The sequence below is a fragment of the Tasmannia lanceolata genome, unplaced genomic scaffold (assembly GCF_043159265.1).
Source record: "Tasmannia lanceolata isolate RefF3 unplaced genomic scaffold, GAP_Taslan_0.1 ptg000005l, whole genome shotgun sequence".
NCBI lineage: Eukaryota > Viridiplantae > Streptophyta > Magnoliopsida > Canellales > Winteraceae > Tasmannia > Tasmannia lanceolata.
In genome coordinates this window covers 10,194,985-10,216,694 of record NW_027518682.1, presented here as the reverse complement: position 1 = coordinate 10,216,694, position 21,710 = coordinate 10,194,985, and the positions used below count along the sequence as shown (strand labels likewise).

The 21,710-nt window shown below is 37.7% G+C and overlaps 2 protein-coding genes across 2 annotated transcripts; both read left to right on the top strand.

The window, feature by feature from the left end:
• Nucleotides 1-3,599: 3,599 nt before the first annotated feature.
• LOC143877446 (cytochrome P450 704C1-like) lies at nucleotides 3,600-11,009 on the top strand. The gene is made up of 6 exons (XM_077379488.1): nucleotides 3,600-4,022; nucleotides 7,024-7,239; nucleotides 7,319-7,603; nucleotides 7,732-8,067; nucleotides 8,181-8,384; nucleotides 10,579-11,009. The coding sequence occupies exons 1-6, from the start codon at nucleotides 3,714-3,716 to the stop codon at nucleotides 10,762-10,764; spliced, it is 1,536 nt and encodes a 511-aa protein (XP_077235603.1). The 5' UTR covers nucleotides 3,600-3,713; the 3' UTR covers nucleotides 10,765-11,009.
• A 3,426-nt stretch (nucleotides 11,010-14,435) lies between these two features.
• LOC143877444 (cytochrome P450 704C1-like) lies at nucleotides 14,436-21,002 on the top strand. Its single transcript, XM_077379486.1, has 6 exons — nucleotides 14,436-14,878; nucleotides 16,361-16,576; nucleotides 16,662-16,946; nucleotides 17,073-17,408; nucleotides 17,494-17,697; nucleotides 19,946-21,002. Exons 1-6 carry the CDS (start codon nucleotides 14,570-14,572, stop codon nucleotides 20,129-20,131), a joined length of 1,536 nt encoding a protein of 511 aa, XP_077235601.1. The 5' UTR covers nucleotides 14,436-14,569; the 3' UTR covers nucleotides 20,132-21,002.
• The last annotated feature ends 708 nt before the right edge of the window (nucleotides 21,003-21,710 follow it).

The following is a 21,710-nucleotide window of genomic DNA, read 5'->3' as shown; positions in this document are numbered from 1 at the left end:
ATGCAAGACGACAAGGAAGTGAGCTCTAGACATGACCAAGTTATGGGTAAATTTCCACAGGAATCCCATTTTGGAAGTGCTTTCTCTTTTTATACTATGGATCCGAATTTTTTTGTTATTAAATTATGAGTGGGTAAAAGTATATGTAGAGCTGCGTATTCGGTTAAAACCGAACCGAAAAAACCGAAAAGTTGAAACCGAATATATTTCGGTCACCCAAAATTGGAACCGAAACCGCATAGGTGAGGAACCGAACCGAACCGAAACCGAAAACCGAAATCGGTTTTTCGGTTTTAACTGAAAACCGAAATCACTGAAAATCATTAGATTGGGTCATTTGGTATTTCTTCTTACTGAAAATCAAAGTGGGTTTGATGGAGGGTGAATGGAGAAGAAGATGGTTTGGTGGAGATTAAAATCATAAGTGGAGATGGAGGCTAGGGAATATGGCGGTTGTGGAGGATTTTGCAAAAGTGGTTGAAAATGGAGATGGTGGTCGGAAAATGTGCAGAGAAGGTGGGGTTGCGCCGGATTTGCAAGGAGTAGTGGTGGTGGCACTCGGGTGGAGACGAAGGTGGCTCGGATCCCTTCTCTACACTAATACGAAGGTGGCTTCAAGCCATAGTGAAATCTCACCCAAAACCATGGAGACGAAGGTGGCTCAGATCCCTTCTCTGCACCAAAGTGAAATTTCACGCAAAATAATTTTGTTAAAAATTTGTAACGAAGGTAAAGACTACAAGTCACGTGGGTTGTCATAAGTTTGTTGGAGGGTGTGAAAACTAGCCCATGGTTTTCAAGAAATGGTATTAGTGCTCAAAAAGTCAAAAGCTGTCAAGAGGCAAAAGCATTTTTAAATTAACTACAAGCAAATGTGCAAAGACCAAAGAGGACAAATAAAAGAGCAAATGGTATCTTAGCAAAAGCCACTATTCGGTTAGCCGGATACAACCGAATTTTCTTAACAAAAACCGAAGCCGAAACCGAAAACTGAAATTGGTACAAACTATAACCGAAACAGAACCGAATCATAAAAAACCGAACCGAAATAACCGACCAAATTCGGTTCGGTTGGTTATTTCGGTTTTAACTGAATAGTGACTCAAAAGGTTATTACAGTTCCCAAAAAGCTCCCACTAGCCAATTTAAAAAGAAAAGACAAGCAGTGTGCAATTATTAAGACACGGTTGTGCTGATATCATTTCCCTTTATTTATTAGGCCTGGCCATTAATGGGCTATACGTCAAAAGCTAATCTCATCACAAAATTCAAACCCTGTGATGCTTGGCCCTTAGATTAATGGTAAAGAATTAATATTTTTCAGTCACAAATTAGAGGGTTAAAATCGTTCAAAGGAATTGAGTTTTGAAACATCCTTATTTATTTTATTCCCTCAATTAATTTCCTTAGTCTTTAGTCTGTAATTTAATCTTTGCAGAAGCTAGAAGCCCAATGAAATCATCTTTAAGCGTGAGCCTTTCCTTTTAGATTCTTGTTTTCCATTAATGCACTGGTTGGGTGTTTGCATTAATTTCCGCCCATTTTTTTTTTTTTTAATATTGGGGGGTTTGCATAGGGCTGCAACTCAAATAGGGTGGTTCCCTACGCTACCCGAGATTAACTTATGGTCGGGGTCGGGTCTTTATGGGAAAACCCGAAATTCATAACCCCGACCCTACCCGAGATAGTTTCTTGGGTTGGGTTGGGTTGGTCTGGTTTTTAATGTTTTTATGGTGATTGATTTCAACGATGGTAGGAAAAAAAAAACAAATCTTAACGCCACAAATCTATAAATTTAAGTTGTCAAGTGCATAAATTCAAGGAGGAAACTACTTTTTCACATCACTAACCTGACCACCTTAACGAAAACAATTATATTGCTATACTTGAAAATAAATGTTATTTAAGAAAATCATGTTTCGTTTTTTTTCCCTTTAAATCAGTTATGACCCTAGATTGGGTCGGGTTTTTCAACATGAAACCCGACCCAACCCATGACCTATTTTTTCTAAACCCTGCCCATGTTATTTTCTCGTCAGGCAAAACCCGACCCAAGTTGCAACATTAGGTTTTTATTCTAGTAATTTGAAGTCCTTTTATTTAGGCACAATCCATTTTTTTAATTTCTTATTGGTTAGATCTTATTTAGAGTGTTCTTTAGATCCTATTCTTCATGTCCGAGTGTCACGATATGTTTGAATCAAACAGTCAATTAGAGTATCTTAGGTCATATTTACATTGTACATAGTTAGAATTAATTTTTAAAACAAAGTAGTATGTGCGTCAACTATTCTACATAGTTTACTCTTATATCTCTCCTACTAATATAAACTTCTATATAAGTAAAATAATGCTTGTAAACAATATAATTATTAATGTAAACCAAATACAAACATATAGTATCTTCAAATGACAACATCGATATACAATACTAGGATACACTTAAGACTGTATGATAAACAAATGGTGTTACATTTACTCAATCTTGCTCAAAATAATGTTTTCATTTAGTGTGGGATGTGGGACAGATAACACTCAGAACAAGATCGACAAGATGGCCTGCCTCGTTTTTGTCACCAAGGGATAGATGATTTCCTCTTTAGAAATCATGGATTTCATTGGGCAACTCCGGACGAGGCAGCCGTCTTGTCTTAGTTTTGGTAGAAGACCCTTGATCTATTACGCATATAACTATCTTTGTTTGGTTGCATAAAAGCTCGGCAGCCGTCGGAATTTGGTTTAGATTTGGCATGCTATTCCACGTTTGGTTGCCAAAATGCATTGGACTCCTATTGATTCCCTTGGATTTCTTTCATGTAATGATTGCCATTCTCTTTCTTGTCCTCTTGTTCCAAAAGCAAAGAATTATGGTTGAACTTTCTAGGGAATGATGCTCTCTTTCTTCCCTCTTTCTCCTCTCTCGTTGTATTAGTAATGACACCCCCTACTTTTTCTCCTACTCTTCCCTTATTTGCCGCGCAACCAAATACTACTACGTACTTTTGGGAGATAATTCTAGGCAAAAAAAGAAGAAGGGATAATTACATTTACACCCCCTCTAGTTTCTGACACATCCACTTCCACTCCTATAGTTTAAAACGTGACAAATACACCTCTGTAGTTTCAATTTGTTTAAGGTAGGCCCCCTCAGCTGAAAGTTCGTCTATAGATTGAAGGGTTAGGATGATCCGATGGAGCTGATTTTTTGGGCACACCCTATCTACGTCAGGACCCATCAAATGAACGCTTTGGATCATCCAACAATGTGGGCCCACATTATTTGGATGATTTTTTGGTAGTGTTTGGATTCGGGTATGGGCCCACATTATTTGGATGATCCAAAGCGTTCATTTGATGGGTCCTGACATAGATAGGGTGTGCCCAAAAAATCAGCTTCATCGGATCATCCTAACCCTTCAATCTATGGATGAACCTTCAGCTGAGGGGTCAAACCTTAAATAAATTGAAACTACAGGGTGTATTTGTCACGTTTTAAACTATAGGGGTGGAAGTGGACGTGTCAGAAACTAGAGGGGGTGTAAATGTAATTACCCCAAAAAAATTCTTGTCTCTTCCCTTTGACATCCTATTCCACTACTCTAGCCACCCCAAGCAACCAAACGTAGCTGGAAGCCTGCACCAATCTTCTTTAACTAGGGCCTTCTACCTAAACGACTTTTCCAACCCATCTCTACTCTTCCTCTTTAGAATTCATGGATTTCCTCTCTAATATTACCATCCCTCTAACTGCCATAGCTGCAACTCTACTGATATCAATCCTCGCCTTGAAAATCTTTGCCGGAATAGGGCCTGAGAAGAAGAAAAAGAAGCGATATCACCCTGTTGCAGGCACCATCTATCATCAGATGTTAGAATTTCATAGGCTGCACGATTACCACACAGATCTCGCTCGAAAGTATAAAAACTTCAGGCTTGTTGGTCTTGACCACAATCAGGTTTACATAACTGATCCTGCCAATGTTGAATACATCCTCAAAACCAACTTCGACAACTACGGCAAGGTAATCAGATCTAAACTCCCTTTTTCTCATACTTGTTGCTATTTTATCACTACTTATATAGAAAGCTCTCTCATTAACTTCCAACTCGTTTGGGTCGACTCAGTTTTTTTGTTGCAATTTCTGAAAATTGAACCGAATCAAAACTGGGAAACTGGAAAATTTTGGCTTCCGAGTCATGTCTGATACTTTGAATACGTTTGGGATTAAGATTTTGGCAACCATAAGTACGGCTAAATGCCTTTTTGACCTCTAATCTTGCGGATATGATGTCTGTTTGCGATGTGACCAAGACCTTTTTGGCCGTTTCATGATGTTCTACTAGATCAAAGGTATTGATTTTTTTTAATGGCAAGATCAACGTTATTAATTTTTTTTTAATGACAAGATCAACGGTATTGATTTCACATAATGCCCCGTATTCTACTAGTACAAAGAAAATGCCTAGGAAAAGTCATGATCACTGGTGAAAAGGCAAGTTTGAAGAGTACGAGACTACGAGGGGGCATAAGGGGACATTTTTGTAAGATCAAGAGTGATGGTGGCTTGATTGATCAAGGGTTTATAATCATCCAATCAAGGTTGTAGTCCGGATCAACAGATGAAGGGTTTAGGATCATCCAATCCATCCATCTGGATTCGTCTTTGATTTTGGGGGTTTCTCTCGACTAAATTCGAGGTTTCAGGGCAGGAGCAAATGCATTGCACTTTACTATTCCTCCCTGCTTTTGTTCTGCCTTATCTAGAAAAATTAATATATAGGTGTTGTAAATAGGAAAACACGTGAATTTTTCCATATTTTTCTCAAACTCTTCTGAAATTTTTTTCTGAATGTTTCCCATAAAAAAAAAAAAAATTTCTGAATGTTTCCAACATTTTCATCCTCAAATGATTCCTGAATCCTAACTTTCTAACCATTCATGAAATCACTAAAAGGAGGTACTACTGGTAAACAAAGTGCATGTATGTAACATCTCCCTATCAACAAGCCAAAATAGCATACTCACACAAGTATGGCTTTTCTGAACTCGACCGAGTCAGCAAGAGCTCAGTTTACTTGGTGCTTTTTAACACTGAGTGACTCGTCAGCTTTGTTTTTTTAATGGCAAAGAATTATATTAACAGAGAAGAGAAAATAATCAAGATGATCAAAGATATACAAAAAACAAAGAAAATGAAAACAAACACAATACAAAGACTCATCAAGGGGGAGGAAATCGGCTCATCTCCCTACTGTTACATACCTCTATCCATCCTTGCCATAGATGCTGAGACAAATTGGAAGCTGTGCAGAGCTCTAACCCAAGCGATCGTTAGTGCTTATATCTTGATGAAAAGGAAATGAGAGGTCTTCACTAAACCTCTAAACACCTTGGCATTTCTCTCTTTCCATAACAATCATATAATGGTTAATAGTATCACATTCCATAAGATTTTACTTCTTGCGCCATGGAGTCTAAGACCAACTCTCAAAGTGTTGAAAGCTTGGATGGGAATACCTATGATATGCCAAATCTATTTAAGATTTTACTCCACAGGTACCTGGTTGTTTTGCAATGAAGGAACATGTGATCAATTGTTTTTCTTGCCTCCACGTATAGCACACAATGGTCTATGATCTACATGTGCCGGTTACATTTTTTTTTTTTTTTTGGAAATTGACAAATATATTCATACCAACAAATTTTACAATGGGGACCAGTAGTCCCAACAGATTTACATAGTATGAATTGCCCAGGAGCATTCTCCTTGACAAATATGTGCCGGTTACAGCATTGTAAGGATCTTTTCTAAGACTGCCGTCCAAGAAAAGGCACATACCCTCGGAGGAATTGGTATGTTCTACACTTTAGCCATTGACGAGACTGCAAGATTGGATGCCATCAAGTTGTGGAATGATTTGATACTGAAAGAGCCAAAAGTGCACCGGATTCAAACCCTTTGTCTTCACCTGACTTCTTTATGTAACATGATGCTAGCAAATAAATTAGCCTCGCAACCCTATCCATCTCTCTATCAAAAAAGTTCCTTCTAAAGAAAATCTTCCATGTTATTCCTTCTTTCCCTTGCTCAAAACAATCCTTATCTCAAGCCTCTTGATTCTCTACCACCTCAGACTGATTTGGGAATATTTCTTTCATTGGGGCCTCTCCACACCATGCATGTAACCAAAACTTAATCATCTCCCCTGAATATGCTCTAAACCTGATGCCTTCATTGAGTTTGCTATTTTGGCTTAGTATGCCCCTCAATACTATAACTCCTCCATGCCGACACGAATCATCTGATACCCATTTCCTGGTAATGCTCTGTACTTCTCCTTGATGACCTTCACCCATAGGTGATGATTTCCTTTTCCTAGGAGTGCCATATTTACATTTTTTTTTTTTTTGAGATAGGCCATATTGTAAATCTTTTACTCTTCTGATCCCAAGCCTTCTTGCCTTGATTGGTCAGTAAACCTCCTTCCAACACATTAAATGTGTCTTCTTCTTGTCATCTACCACTCCCCAAAGGAATTTCTTTTGAATTTGCTCTATCTTGCGTACTATACTCATTGGGCATTTGAACACAGATATAGTTGATATATTTGGATATTCACAAGTACTGCTTTTATTAGTGCTATTTCCTCCCACTAAGGGGATCAAATTTTGCTTCCAAGTATCAAATTTTTTTTCCACCCTTTCTACTCTATGGTTCCATTGATTTTTTTATTGCCTACACCCTTCCAACGGGAGGCCAGGGAAAGACGTAGGAAAGTGGTCCACTGTGCACCCCAATAAACTTGCTAACCCCTCTAATTTCTATAGGGAAATGTTGGGGCAAGGATCCAAGATTTGTGAAAGTTTGAACTTTGTCCTGTCACCAACTCATAACAGGATTGCCTTAACCTTAAGCACCTTTTTCACTTTTGTTCCACTTCTGGTGAACTGAAGATCAGTGTGTCATTTGCAAACTCACAAGTTTTGTTAAAACATGGTTAATGGATGGATTTTTGTTATAGGAATCGTATCATTACGACAGGCTGGCGGACTTCTTCGGTGATGGGATTTTCGCAGTAGATGGTGATAAATGGCGCCACCAGAGAAAGGTAGCGAGCTACGACTTCTCGACGAGGATCTTAAGGGTCTTTAGCAGTGGTGTCTTCCAAAGTAATGCTGCCAAACTCGCTCACAAAGTTTCAGAGTATGCAAACTACAACCAGGCAATGGATGCTCAAGTGAGTGTAAATAGAACACAAAGATAATACCACAAGAACAGAGTCCCTAAAAAATCAAGAACTTTGCTTTTGTTGGCAGGATTTGTTCATGAAATCCACCATGGATTCAATATTCAAGGTTGCATTTGGTATAGAACTGAACACCCTATATGGGTCGAGTGAAGAGGGGAATGCATTCGGCAAGGCCTTTGATGATTCAAGTGAAGTGACCCTTTGGCGTTACGTTGACATCTTCTGGAAGATGAAGCGGTTTCTAAACATTGGGACAGAATTCGAGCTCAAAAGAAACATCAAAGTGCTGGACGATTTTTTGTACAAGCTGATTCATAGAAAGAAGGAGCTAATTTTATCCCAAAAAGATCCTGTAAGCCAAGTACTCTCATGCCCTATTCTTGAAACTCAGGGCACTGTAATCCAATTCAGTCCATTTATAGTTACATTGTATGATTGCAATTGCAATTCATTACATTTATGGTTGCATTGTATGATCAGATGAAGAAAGAAGACATCTTGTCGAGGTTTCTTGAATTAAGCAAAGATGATCCGAAGAACATAAATGATCGCTACTTGAGAGACATAATCTTGAATTTCATAATCGCGGGGAAAGACACAACGGCCATCACGCTCTCCTGGTTCTTTTACATGCTCTGTGTGAACCCCCACGTACAGGAAAAGGTAGCACAGGAAGTGAAAGTAATAATGGAGGCAAATGACAGAACACCCATTGATGAATTTGCGACGAGCTTAACTGAAGAAGCAATTAACAAGATGAATTATCTCCACGCTGCACTTACTGAGACTCTCAGACTCTATCCTGGAGTTCCTGTGGTAGCTTCTCTTACTATTGCAAATTATTGATTATGTACTACTCATAGTTAATTTTTTTTAATGGTACTACTAATAGTTCATGATTTGCAATCAATTGTGTTTACATCATGAAGGATAGCAAAGTTTGTCGATCGGATGACACTTTGCCGGATGGGTTCGATGTCGGGCGAGGAGATGTGGTGGCATACACGCCTTATGCCATGGGTAGAATGAGATTCTTATGGGGTGAGGATGCAGAGGTTTTCCGTCCGGAAAGATGGCTTGATGACGACGGGGTTTTCCAGCCTGAAAGCTCTTTCAAATTCACAGCCTTCCAGGCAAGCAATTCTATTACTTAATTAATTAGGCAAGTTATTTAAACATAAATGCATTTCGTAGGCATTGCAATTCTGATAACTAATTGATAAATCTCACCAAGGCTCTTTTCATTTTGGATTCTGAGAATTGAATTTGATTCCAATAATCAGTTTTAGACTCATAATCCAAGGCCCTCTGGCCCTGTTTGTTTTGGATTTTGAGAACAGATTGTGTATCCAAAACTGATTATTTAGTTTTAAATTTTAGTTCAATAATCAGTTTTGGTCTCAAAAATGCAAAACAAACAGGGTCTAATTTGGGTTGTCTTCTTCTGAAATAATCACTTATTACTTTTTCAGGATCTGTTGGATCTAGGGTAGAAAAAAGAAAGACAATTGGGTAAAAAATTCCTTGGTGTATAAGTTTTTCTGTTTTTGGCTAACTCATTTTTTATGAATGTTTTTCCAAAATAAAACATTTTCCTATTTTCTAGGAAAATCTCATTGCCCTGATACATTAGAAATATTTTCCATGAAACTTTTTACCATAGACCCAAAAGCCCCTTGGAGGAATGTATCAGAATTCAGAACAGCCAAGAAATGTGTTAAAGATTTTTAGAAGATTAAAGAAGAGAATTTGCATTAGGTAAATGATTTCCGCATTCGCTTTTGGTATTGTTAGTTGTTACTCGTCTCTTTATACTTCTCTCAGTAGCTTTTAAAATTCCCAATAGAAGAGGGGAAATGATTTCAGCGCTCCATTGTTTTGATAAACATGAGCTCCACATGTTTGTCGTGTAGGATTTAAAGGCTTTAAGAGCTTTTTAAGAATAATGATATTCCTCTGACAGCCTTTTAAATACTACACGATAAAAATTGGAGCGCCTGTTTATCAAAACGTTGTTTATCAAAACGTTGTTTATCAAAACGTTGGAGCGCAGAAATCATTTCCCTAAAAGAGTGCTAATATCAAAATAAAAATAAAGAGGAGACTGCCAATATCAAAATCAAATAAAGGACTGCAGATCTCATCTCCCAAAATTCATTAATTAATTATCTTTGCATTCCAGAGCATAGCATTTCCTTGTATTCAGCATATTCCTTAATTAATTAATTATGTTTTTCTCACATCTCTGTCTTGCTGAAAGCTTATTAACATAAGTTTTACTTTTTGCATTATAGTATGAAGGGAAAGGGCGTAGTTGTAGCATAGGACACCCCTTTGTCCTTTTCCCCTCGTCTAATATAAGTCCTGTTAATGGATGCCTGTCATAGATTTCTTGTCTCTTTAGTACTTATTAATTTAAAGAAGAAATGAGCTGTGGATATTTTTCCAGTGAATGTAAATAGTAGTCCCAATATTTGCCCTCACATATCTGATAATAACACTTCCATAAAAAATTGATGGCAGCATATTTTATGTATACATTTTTTGAAAAGATAACGAGTAATTAAAAAGAGAAAAGAGATTACATAGAGGCTGAGGTTTCCCTTCATAGAAGAACCTTCTTATTCACTCTCAACTTGGCCTGACCATAAATCATTTGCACTTCTAAGAATGCAAGGAAATTACTTACATAAATCCACTTTTTCACAAGCCTCCTCAGACCCAAAGCTGCTACTACGATTAGCCCAACATATCGCGTTGGATGATCAGATTAAAAAATGAGAATCATTATCTTCTTCAAAATCTTCATAACCTATAGGAGAGGTCTAATCTCTGCTTTATTTGAATTAGCTCTACCAATTGACGCAAAATAGCTCTTGCTATCTGTTGCCAGCCCCATATTGCCCAAAGAACATCCATTAAAGTTTAATTTAATCACATTACTAGGTGGGCTTTCCAAGAAGCAGAAATTTTCTTTCTAGGAAATGTTATGCGAAAATTGTTGATTACCCAAAACAAATAAATTTTAGAAATGATTATGCGCAATTTTTAATTTCTTAAAAAAGGTGGTCTCCATGAATTTTTAATACGTCAGATGAGGCCAATGAAATAACACCTGAAACCCAGCTTGTGGACTTACATAATAACTCATAAGCTTTGGCTATGCAAAATCCATTTTTAGATTAAAAGGGTAAGCTTTTCATGTGAGACCAACTGGACGCATGCCAAACTGAAAAAGAAATCATTTAACATCTCTACCTTATTGGAAAATAAAAAGGAAGAAGTTAAAAGAGACATTATTCTTTTTTCTGGTTGATTGGAATACAGGCAGGACTGCGCACTTGTCTAGGTAAGGAATTCGCATACAGGCAGATGAAGATATTTGCGGCAGTCCTCCTCCGCTTCTTCACTTTCAAGCTCACTGACAAGAACAAGCAGGTCAAGTATAGAACCATGTTAACACTTCATATCAGTGAAGGCCTCCAACTTCAAGCCTTCTCCAGGGGAATATAAGCTCCCAATCTGATCCAGCAAGGGTAATGTGCAGTCCCTCTGAGATCTGTAGAGGTGGGACTATGTAATATGTGATTAAACACTGGAAATATAATTTTACAAATAGATAAATGCATATTTCTTAATTAAGTGGATAAATACAATAAGTAAACGCATATTCCTACGTTGGTAAATGGGTATTTTGTAAATAGAGAAATTCATATTCCTAAGTGGGCAAATATATATTTTTTAAGTAGGTAAATGCATATTCCCGAGTAGATAAATACATATTTCTAAGTGGATAAATGCATATATTCTGTCCTTCAAAAAATGCATGTATTCTATGTGGGTAAATGCTTCTTATCCTAAGTTTGTAAATGTGTGGATAAAATGACTCGGACATTGCTTAAAAATTCTGAAATTTTCGGTGAATGATAATTGAGGTGATTGGATTGTGGCCCCGTACAATCCAAAAGATAATTTTGCCCTCAAGTGCAAATAAAGCACAAAAAATGTCATCTTCATCTCCTTCTCTGTATGTTTTTTTTTGCTGTTTTTTAAATCGATGCAGATCTAAAGAAGAGGAAGAGGAAGTGGAAGATGAATGAGGAGGATGGAGAAGGAAGAAGAAGAGGAGGAAGAGGAAGAGGAATGAGGAGCAAGGAGAAGGAAAAGAAGAATCGGTGCTAGAAAAATGGAAGGCATCGGAAAAATGAAAAAAAAAAAGAGGAAGAAGGAAAAGAAGAAGAATTGATACCCAAAAAATAGAAAATAAGAGGAAGGAAAAAGGAAAAAATAAGAAGAATCAACTTAGGCTCATCGTTCATCTCGATCTGACTCAAGTTTAGAGTCATCTCGGTTTGACTCGGGGTCATCTCGATCAAACTCGGTATCATCGTGGGTTGACTCGGAATCATCTTGTCCGACTCAAGGTCATTGCTTTTCTCGATAGAACTCGGGGTCGTTCAAACCGCAATGATCCCAAGATGACCCCAAGTTCATTCGATTCTAGGCGACTTCCTTTCTTTCGGCGTCATCCATTTTTTCTAGCGCCAATTCCTCTTTTACCTTCTTCTTGCTAATTTTGTCATATATCTTTCATCGATTCTTCTATTTCCTTCTTCCTCTCCCACTTCCTCTTCCTCTTCATCTTCCTCTTCTTCTTTTTAGGTGGGTAAATGTGCGCCACAATCCAATCACCTTGATTTTTGGTGCTATTCACCGGAAATTTTAGAATTTTTATGCAATGGCCGTCTTTTAGTCTAAATGTATTATTTTAGTTGGGTAAATGAGTAGTCCTGAGTGGGTATATATATATATATATATATATATATATATATATATATATATATTCCCAAGTAGATAAGTACTAGGTGAGAAAATGTATATTCCTAAGTGGATAAATATTTCTCATCTAAGTGGCATACTTCACGAGTGGGCAAATGCATATTTCATAAGTGAGTAAATTAGTATTTTCTATGTGGATAAATACAAATTCTTAATGGGTAATTGCATATTCAAGTCTTTAGCCTCCTCCTTCATGGATATTCATTTGCTTTGTCTCCTTTGATCTTCAACTTGCTTCAATGCCTTTGATCGATGCTCCTTGATTATGTTTTTCGATTAGATTTTCAACTTAAACACAAAATCATTAGTACAACTAAATTACATTTCTTGAAGTACTTGTGATTGGAATCATTGGACCATTACTTAAAAGATTGTGAGGTTGAACCCTTGGGCTTACAAGTAAAGAGGAGAGACGGAGAGAGGAGGGCAAGTGAGAGTGAGGGAAAAGGGAGAAGAAAGAGGATAAGCGAGGGGCGGGGTTTGTACTTTTCTTTTATCTGCCAAAAAACAAAAATGGGTACTTAGTCTTTTTTCATGTCGAGCCCTCTTTCATCGTTTGTTCAACCAATAAAAGCATTAACTACAAATTAGAGAAACTAAAGTTCCAATTAAAGCAATATCTGACTATTCAATTCATCATTCACCACTCCACCATAACTCCGAAACCAATAAAACAAGGGAAATGATAAATGTGCCCCTTTTCGTCACTTGGGACACCTTGCTGCATTGTATTCGGCAATCAGGTCACTTCATTCCTTCAAATGTGAAGTACGTCAAACCCCTTTGCAGTCATAGATACACTGTAGCTGGGTGTCCCAAGTAATGAAAAGGGGCGCATTTATCATTTCCCTAAAATAATTCAATTGTTTAAACATAACCAAAACACTCACCTGCTAAAAATAAAACGCATTCAACTAGAATCTTGTCGGTTATCCTACATAGACAGTCCCTCTGTAGACTGCTTACACCATTGCGCCACAAACAATAAAAGAGTGTTCTTCTAATCTGTAGAAGACCCTAGTGCTCGATCGATGGAATCACGGGCACGATTTTCCTCTTTGATTAGGGACCCTCTTCGGATGGAAACTTTAGCTACATACTATGCATGTTTTCCCATCAAGTTCAACACATATATATAGAAGATGGGAAACACCTTTTGGAATCCCTCTAAACGTTAAACACTTTGGTGTTTTACAAGTTTTAAAATACTTGGGATTTATTTTCAAGACTCCTTTGCAAATACAACACTCGTGGATAAGGATTTAGAAGAACAAAACGTTTTCCCCGTATGTGGGTCCCACCAATGTGGGCCGCGCCAAAATGCCAACAGTTTGGCCTTATTAGGAAAAGAGTGATAGTATTGCCAATAAAACCACCTAAGTGGAAGGGTTGTTGCACGGTTGACTATTATTTTTCTAAAACAAAATATTTTGGCTCTTCTTAGAAGAAAATCTTGTTCTTTATTGATTCAAAGTACAACCCTTTTGTGGATTCGAAGGTTTATTTGATCGAAGATCGAATGCAATCCACCCCCAACTTGTTCTTCACGCTTCCGGCTATGCCACTAGGTCATGATCAATTTTGAATCCCTTATTGGTTAGATATTATTTAGGGTGTTCTTTAGATCCTATTCTTCATGTTCGAGTCACGATCTATTTGAATCGATCTATTCGAATCGAACCGTCAATTCTAGGTCATAGTTACATTGTACGTAGTTAGAATTAATTTTTAAAACAAAATAGTATGCAAGTCTACTACCGATATGAACTTCTATATAAGTAAAATAATGATTGTAAACAATATAATTAACCAAATACAAACATATAGATATACAGTATTAGGATTCACTTAAGACCAAATGATAAACAAATACTGTTGCATGAGGAAATCTAGACAGAAGGGAGCCCTTGCAAAAAAGAGGTGAAAGGGCTCTCCCATTGGCCGCACATCACCATCCCACCTGGTGATGTGTGGCCAATGTGAGAGCCCTTTATCAATAACGACTTTTCAGCCGTTGTTAATGCATGATGGTGGGATGGTGATGTGCGGCCAATGGGGAGCCCTTTATTAATAACGACTTTTCAGGCCGTTGTTAATGCATGATGGTGGGATGGTGATGTGTGGCCAATGTGAGAGCCCTTTATCAATAACGACTTTTCAGCCGTTGTTAATGCATGATGGTGGGATGGTGATGTGTGGCCAATGTGAGAGTTCCACCTCTTTTTTGCAAGGGCTCCCTTCAGTTTAGACTTCCTACTGTTACATTTACTCAATCTTGCTCCAAATAATATTTTATAGTTGGGGACGTAGACCCATAACACGCCAGACAAGATCGACAAGAAAGCCGGTCTATGCTGTCTTCAAGTGGTAACCACGTTTGCATGTCTTATCTTCTTTAAGCCTTCTACCTAAACTATTTATCCCACCCATCTCTTGACTGTTCCAAGAAAAGTTACAGACCGGTTCCTCTTTAGAATCCATGGATTTCCTCTCCAATATTACCATCCCTCTTGCTGCCATAGCTTCAACTCTACTGCTATCAATCCTAGCCTTGAAAATCTTTGCCGGAATAGGGCCGGAGAAGAAGAGAAAGAAGCGATATCACCCTGTTGCAGGCACCCTCTATCATCAGATCCTAAACTTTCATAGGCTGCACGATTACTACACAGACCTGGCTCGAAAGTATAAAACCTTCAGGCTCGTCGGTATTGACCACAATGAAGTTTACATAACTGATCCTGCCAATGTTGAATACATCCTCAAAACCAACTTTCACAACTACGGCAAGGTAATCAGATCTAAACCCCCTTTTTCTCATACTTGTTGCTATTTTATCACTACTTATACATAAATTTTTCTCATTAACTTCGAACTCGTTTGGGTCGACTCAGTTTTTGTTGCAATTTCTGAAAATTGAACCGAATCGAAACCAGGAAGGCTTCCGAGTCATGTCTGATTCTTCGAATAGTTTTAAGATTTGATACGGGCCGAGTTGTATTTTATTCGATTTATTATTTTCCCAATCCCGCCTTTAATACTTGGAAACTGCTAAACAGAAGGTCACTGTTAGGCTCTTTATGTTATGAACCTAAATCGGTTCGTAATGGATTTATCTTCTTAGAGGGAAGATCGCCCTCACTTTCTGAAATAAGTTTTCTTCATTCTTTTCAAAAAAGGCTGCGTACAAGTTATTTATAAAATTATTTCCGTGATCAACGTATTGGGAGCTCTAGGGCAGGACCGGTCATGGGGTTTGTGAGGAAGGATGAATAATCACTTCTTTGAATCCCATGAATAATCAGGTTAGGGTTTTTCTCATCTGCAAATGGAATTTCCTGTGATCGTTGTAAGATTATTGCCAAAGTTGAAATTGAAATCCTACTTTTTTTTACTGTTTGTGAGGAATTGAAACCCATAATCTTTGTAATTTGTCTTCGTATTTTGTGATCTCAATTTTTTGTGAAATTCGTGTCGACACAATCCTTAACCCAAGCCTCTTGATTCTCTACCACCTCAGACAAATTTAGGATTACTTCTTTCAATGGGGCCTCTCTGCACCACGTATGAAACCAAAACGTAATCCTCTCCCCTAAATGTGCTCTAAACCCGACACCTTCATTGAGTCTGCTATTTTGGCTTAGTATGCCCCTCCATACTGTAACAACTCCGTGCCGATGCCCATTTCCTCAGTAATGATCTGTACTTCTCCTCGATGACCTTCACCCATAAGTGATGATTTTCTTCCCCAAGCAAACCTCCTTCCAACACATCAAATGCATCTTCTTCTTGTCATCTGCCACTCCCCTTTGAATTTTCTCTATCCTGTGTACTATACTCATTGGGCATTTGAACACAGATATAGTTGGTATATTGGGATATTCACGAGTACTGCCTTGATTAGTGTTATTCCGCCCTAAGGAGACCAAATTCTGCTTCCAAGTATCCAATTTCTTTTTTACCCTTTCTACTATATGGTTCCGCTGATTTTTTGAAGGCCTGTATTCCCCAACGAGAGGCCAAGGAAAGATGGAGGAAAGTGGTCCACTGTGCACCCCAATAAATTCGCCAACCCCTCTAACTTGGGTAGGAAAATGTGTGGGCCAAGTATCCGAGACTTGTGAAAGTTTAACTTTTTCATGTCATCAACTTATAACAGGATTGCCTTAAGTATAAGCACCTTTTCCACTTCTGGTGAACTGAAGATCAGAGTGTCATTTGCGAACTCGTCAGTTTTGTTAAAACATGGTTCATAGATGAATTTTTGCTACAGGGATCGTTTCATTACAACAGGCTGACGGACTTCTTCGGTGATGGGATTTTCGCAGTAGATGGTGCTAAATGGCGCCACCAGAGAAAAGTAGCGAGCTACGACTTCTCCACGAGGATCTTAAGGGTCTTTAGCAGCACCGTCTTCCAAAGTAACGCTGCCAAACTCGCTCATAAAGTTTCAGAATACACAAACTCCAACCAGGCAATGGATGTTCAAGTGAGTGTAAATAGAATGCAAAGATAATAACACTTATTTACAAGAAGAGTCACTAAAAAATCGATAAATTTGCTTTTGTTGGCAGGATTTGTTCATGAAATCCACCATGGATACAATATTCAAGGTCGCATTTGGCATAGAATTGAACACCCTATATGGGTCAAGTAAAGAGGGGAACACATTCAGCAAGGCCTTCGATGATTCGAGTGAAGTGACCCTTTGGCGTTACGTTGACGTCTTTTGGAAGATGAAGCGGTTTCTAAACATAGGGACGGAATCTGAGCTTAAAAGAAACACCAAAGTGCTTGACGAATATGTGTACAAGCTGATTCGTAGAAAGAAGGAGCAAATTTCATGCCAACAGAATCCTGTAAGCGAAATACCCAGCTCCCTAGCTCAGGCCACTGTAATCCAATTCAGTCCATTTATAATTGCATTTTATGATCAGACTATTGCAATTCAATTTAGTTCATTTACAGTTGCATTTTCTAAGCAGATGAAGAAAGAAGACATTTTGTCGAGGTTTCTTGAATTAAGCAAGGATGATCCCAAGAATATGAACGATCGCTACCTGAGAGACATAATCCTGAATTTCATAATCGCAGGGAAAGACACGACAGCTGTCACGCTCTCCTGGTTCTTTTACATGCTCTGTAAGAACCCCCGCGTTCAGGAAAAGGTAGCTCAAGAAGTGAAAGTAGTAATGGAGGCAAATGACAAAACACCCATTAATGAATTCGCAACAAGCTTAACAGAAGAAGCAATTAACAAGATGAATTATCTACACGCTGCACTTACTGAAACTCTCAGACTCTATCCTGCAGTTCCTGTGGTAGCTTCTCTTACTATTACCAAATTATTGATTATTTACTACTAATAGTTCACGATTTGCAATTTATTGTGTTGATATCCTGAAGGATGGCAAGTTTTGTCACTCTGATGACACGTTGCCGGATGGGTTCGATGTCCGACGAGGAGATACGGTGGCATACGTGCCTTATGCCATGGGCAGAATGAAATTCTTATGGGGTGAGGATGCAGAGGTTTTCCGTCCGGAAAGATGGCTTGATGTGAACGGGACTTTCCAGCCTGAAAGCTCTTTCAAATTCACAGCCTTCCAGGCAAGCCATTCTATTACTTAATTAATTAGACAAATTATTTAAACGTAAATGCATTTCTCAGGCATAGGAATTCTGATAAAATATTGATAAATTTCACCAAGGCTCTTTTCGTTTTGGATTCTGAGAATAGATTTTGATTCCAGTAATCAGTTTTAGACTCAAAATCCAAGGCCCTTTGGCCCTGTTTGTTTTGGATTTCGAGAACCGATTGTGCATCCAAATCTGATTATTTAGTTTTAAATTTTAGTTCAATAATCAGTTTTGGACTCGAAAATCCAAAACAAACAGGGTCTAATTTGGGCTGTCTTCTTCTGAAATAATCACTTATTACTTTTTTAGGATCTGTTGGATATAGGGTAGAAAAACGAAAGAAAATTGGGGAAGAAATGCCTTGGTGTATAAGTTTTCCAGTGTTTGGCTAACTCATTTTTTATGAATTTTTTTTCCAAAATAAAACATTTTTCCTATTTTCTAAGAAAACCTCATTGCCCTGGTGCCTTGATAATTTTTTTTCTTGAAACTTCTTACCCTATACCCAAATGCCACTTAGAGAAATATATCAGAATTCAGAACAGCCAAGAAATGTGTTAAAGATTTTTAGAAGATTAAAGAGACTTTGCAGTGGGTGAATGTGAATGATATCCCCGTGCGCTTTTGGTATTGTTACTAGTCTCTTTGGACTTCTCTTGGTAGCTTTTAAAATTCCCAATAGAAGAGTGCCAACATCAAAATAAAAATAAAGAGAATAGTGCCAATATCAAAATCAAAATAAAGGACTGCAGATCTCATCTCCCAAAATTCCTTAATTAATTATCTTTGCATTCCAGAGCGTGGAGTTTCCTTGTATTACGCATATTATATTCTCCTGCTCTTTCATTAGTCATTGCATTCTAGTTTAACTAAAATCATTAATTAATTATGTTGTTTTCTCACGTCTTTGTCTGGCTGAAAGCTTATTAACTTAGGTTTTCCTTTGATTATTTGTTGCATTTTAGTATAAAGAAAAGGAAGTAGTTATAGCATAAGACACCCCTCTGTCTATTTCTACTTGTTTCATATAAGGCCTGTTACAGTATTCATGTCGTAGATTTCCTGTCTCTTATGTAGATTTTGATTTATCAAAGAAATGAGCTGTGGATATTTTTCCTTGATTGTAAATAATTGTACCTTAATATTGGGAAATGATATTTGCCTTCCCAAATTAATGGCTCACTGAGGTTGCTCTTCATAGAAGAGAAAATAACCTTCTTATTCAAAAGAGAAGAGAAGATTACAAAGCGAGTAATTAAAAAGTGAAGAGAGATTACATAGAGGTTGCTCTTCATAGAAGAACCTTCTTTGTCACTCTCCAACTTGGCCAAACGATCCACTAAATCATTTTCACTTCTAAGAATGCAAGGAAATTACTTAAACAATCTCTACATAAATCCACTACTTCATTAATGAACATCTCAAACCTCCTCAGACCCAAAGCTACTACAATTAGCTCAACATTTCGCATTGGACGATAAGAAGAAAAAGCTAAACATAATTATCACCATATGCTTTCTTGTAGTTCATCATGTTCATCCATCATGTTCATCTAGTCCTTCTACCTATTCTTCCATGTCTTGTGATTATTGTGGAAGATTAGGACATTACAAATCTAGATTTAGATTTGTAAAAAGCTCTAAGTCTGTGTGGGTTAGAAAAGACTCATTACATCACACAAACTTAGTTGGGCCCAAGATGGTTTGGGTTCCAAAATCCCCTACTTGAGACATTCTACATGAGCATTTGTTATCTCTTAAAGACTCCACTAATCCCTGCCAGGCCCGGATTGCGCAGAGAACATCCATCAAAGTTTAATTTAATCACATTACAAGATGGGCTTTCCAAGAAGCAGAAATTTTCTTTCTAGGAAATGTTATTCTCAAATTGTCCATTACCCAAAACAGATTAATTTTAGAAATGATTATGTGCAATTTTTTATTTCTGAAAAAAGGTGGTCTCCATGAACTTTTAATTCGCTAGATGAGGCCAATGAAATTACACCTGAAACCCAGCTTGTGGACTACATAATAACTCATAAGCTTTGGCCATGCAAAATCCATTTTTAGATTAAAAGGGTAAGCTTTTCTTGTGAGACCAATTGGACACATGCCAAACTGAACACGAAATCATTTAACATCTCTACCTCATTAGAAAATATAAACGAAGAAAGAAATTAAAAGAGACATTATTCTTTTTCTGGTTGATTGGAATACAGGCAGGACCGCGCACTTGTCTAGGTAAGGAATTCGCATACAGGCAGATGAAGATATTTGCGGCAGTCCTACTCCGCTTCTTTACTTTCAAGCTCAGTGACGAGAACAAGCATGTCAAATATAGAACCATGTTAACACTTCATATCAGTGAAGCCCTCCAACTTCTAGCCTTGCCCAGGGAAATATAAGCTCCCAATCTGATCCAGCAAGCACAATGTGCAGTCCCTCTGAGATCTGTCCAGGTTTATATAATGTTAAAACTTTGTATAATGTGCTGTCGGGTGGGACTAACACGTTAAACCCCCGAAGTTTCCGAAAGTCCAATGCGATTAAACACTGGATATATAATTTTACAAATAGATAAATGTATATTTCTTAATTAGAGTTTTTATATGATGCGCGACCGTCAAAGTAACAAGGGCTAGGTGACCCTTGCAGATTTGATGGCCGGCCACCATATAATTTCTCTCTTAATTAAGTGGATAAATAAAATAAGTAAACGCATATTACTAAGTTGGTAAATGAGTATTTTGTAAATAGAGAAATTTATATTCCTAAGTGGGCAGATATATGTTTCCTAAGTAGGTAAATGCATATTCCTGAGTGGCTAAATACATATTTCTAAGTGGATAAATGCATATATTCTGTCATTAAAAAAAATGCACATATTCTATGTGGGTAAATGTGTCTTATCCTAAGTTCGTATATTTATGGTTAAAAGACTTGGCCATTGCTTAAAAATTCTGAAATTTTTAGTGAAAGAAAATTGAGGTGATTGGATTGTGGCGTCGTACAATCCAAAAGATAGCTTTTATCCTGAAATGCAAATAAAGCACATAAAATGTCATCTTCATCTCCTTCCCTTTTTTTTTTAATTTGTTCATCTGTACAAATCTAAAGGAGAGGAAGAGGAAGAAGAGGAAGCAAAAAAAAAGAGAAAGAGGAAGAAGAGGAAGAGGAAGAAGAGGAGGATGAAGAAGGGAAAAGAAGAATCGACATCGGGAAAAAAAAGGAGCTGTCGGAAAGATGAAACAAAAAGAGGAAGAAGTAGAAGAAGAATCGATGCCGAAAAAAGGAAAAAGAAGAGGAAGAAGGGAAAAAAGAAGAATCGACTTAGGTCATCGCTCATCTCGGTGTGACTCAAGGTTATCTCGGTTTGACTCTTGGTCATCTTGATCAAACTCGGTATCATCGTGGTCTGACTCGATCATCTTGGTCTGACTCAAGGTGCTAGGGCTGTGCATTATTCGGTTCGGTTTGTAAGTGTTTCGGTTCGGTTTTGATTATCAAAATGACAAAATTTTGGGTATCGGTTTCGGCTTTGGTTAGTGTTATAAAAAATTCGGTTTATCCGAAAAAACCGAAGTGGCGAGTTGGATTATATGAGATTTGGGTTCCACATTTGGTGGGTCCCTTTGCTGATAAAAAACAAGACACATCTTTTGAGGACCGGAAAGAAAAGTCCAAAAATGCCTCATGCTTTCGGCTTGTGGGTCAGAAATCATGTGAAGTGCCTTACACGTTACACCCACCAACAAAAAGGTGATAAAGACTACCTCCTAATTCTCGATTCCACCACCGATTCATGGGAGTTCTTGTATTGTTCAAGGGCTGAAGTCTCTTCGCCTTCTCTTGTACTGCTATTCACTCATCCATAAGATATTAACTACAAAACAGAGCAACTAAAGTTCCAAATAAAAATTAACTGACTATCCAATTCATCATTCACCATCCCACCATAAATCCCAAACCAATAAAACAATCAAA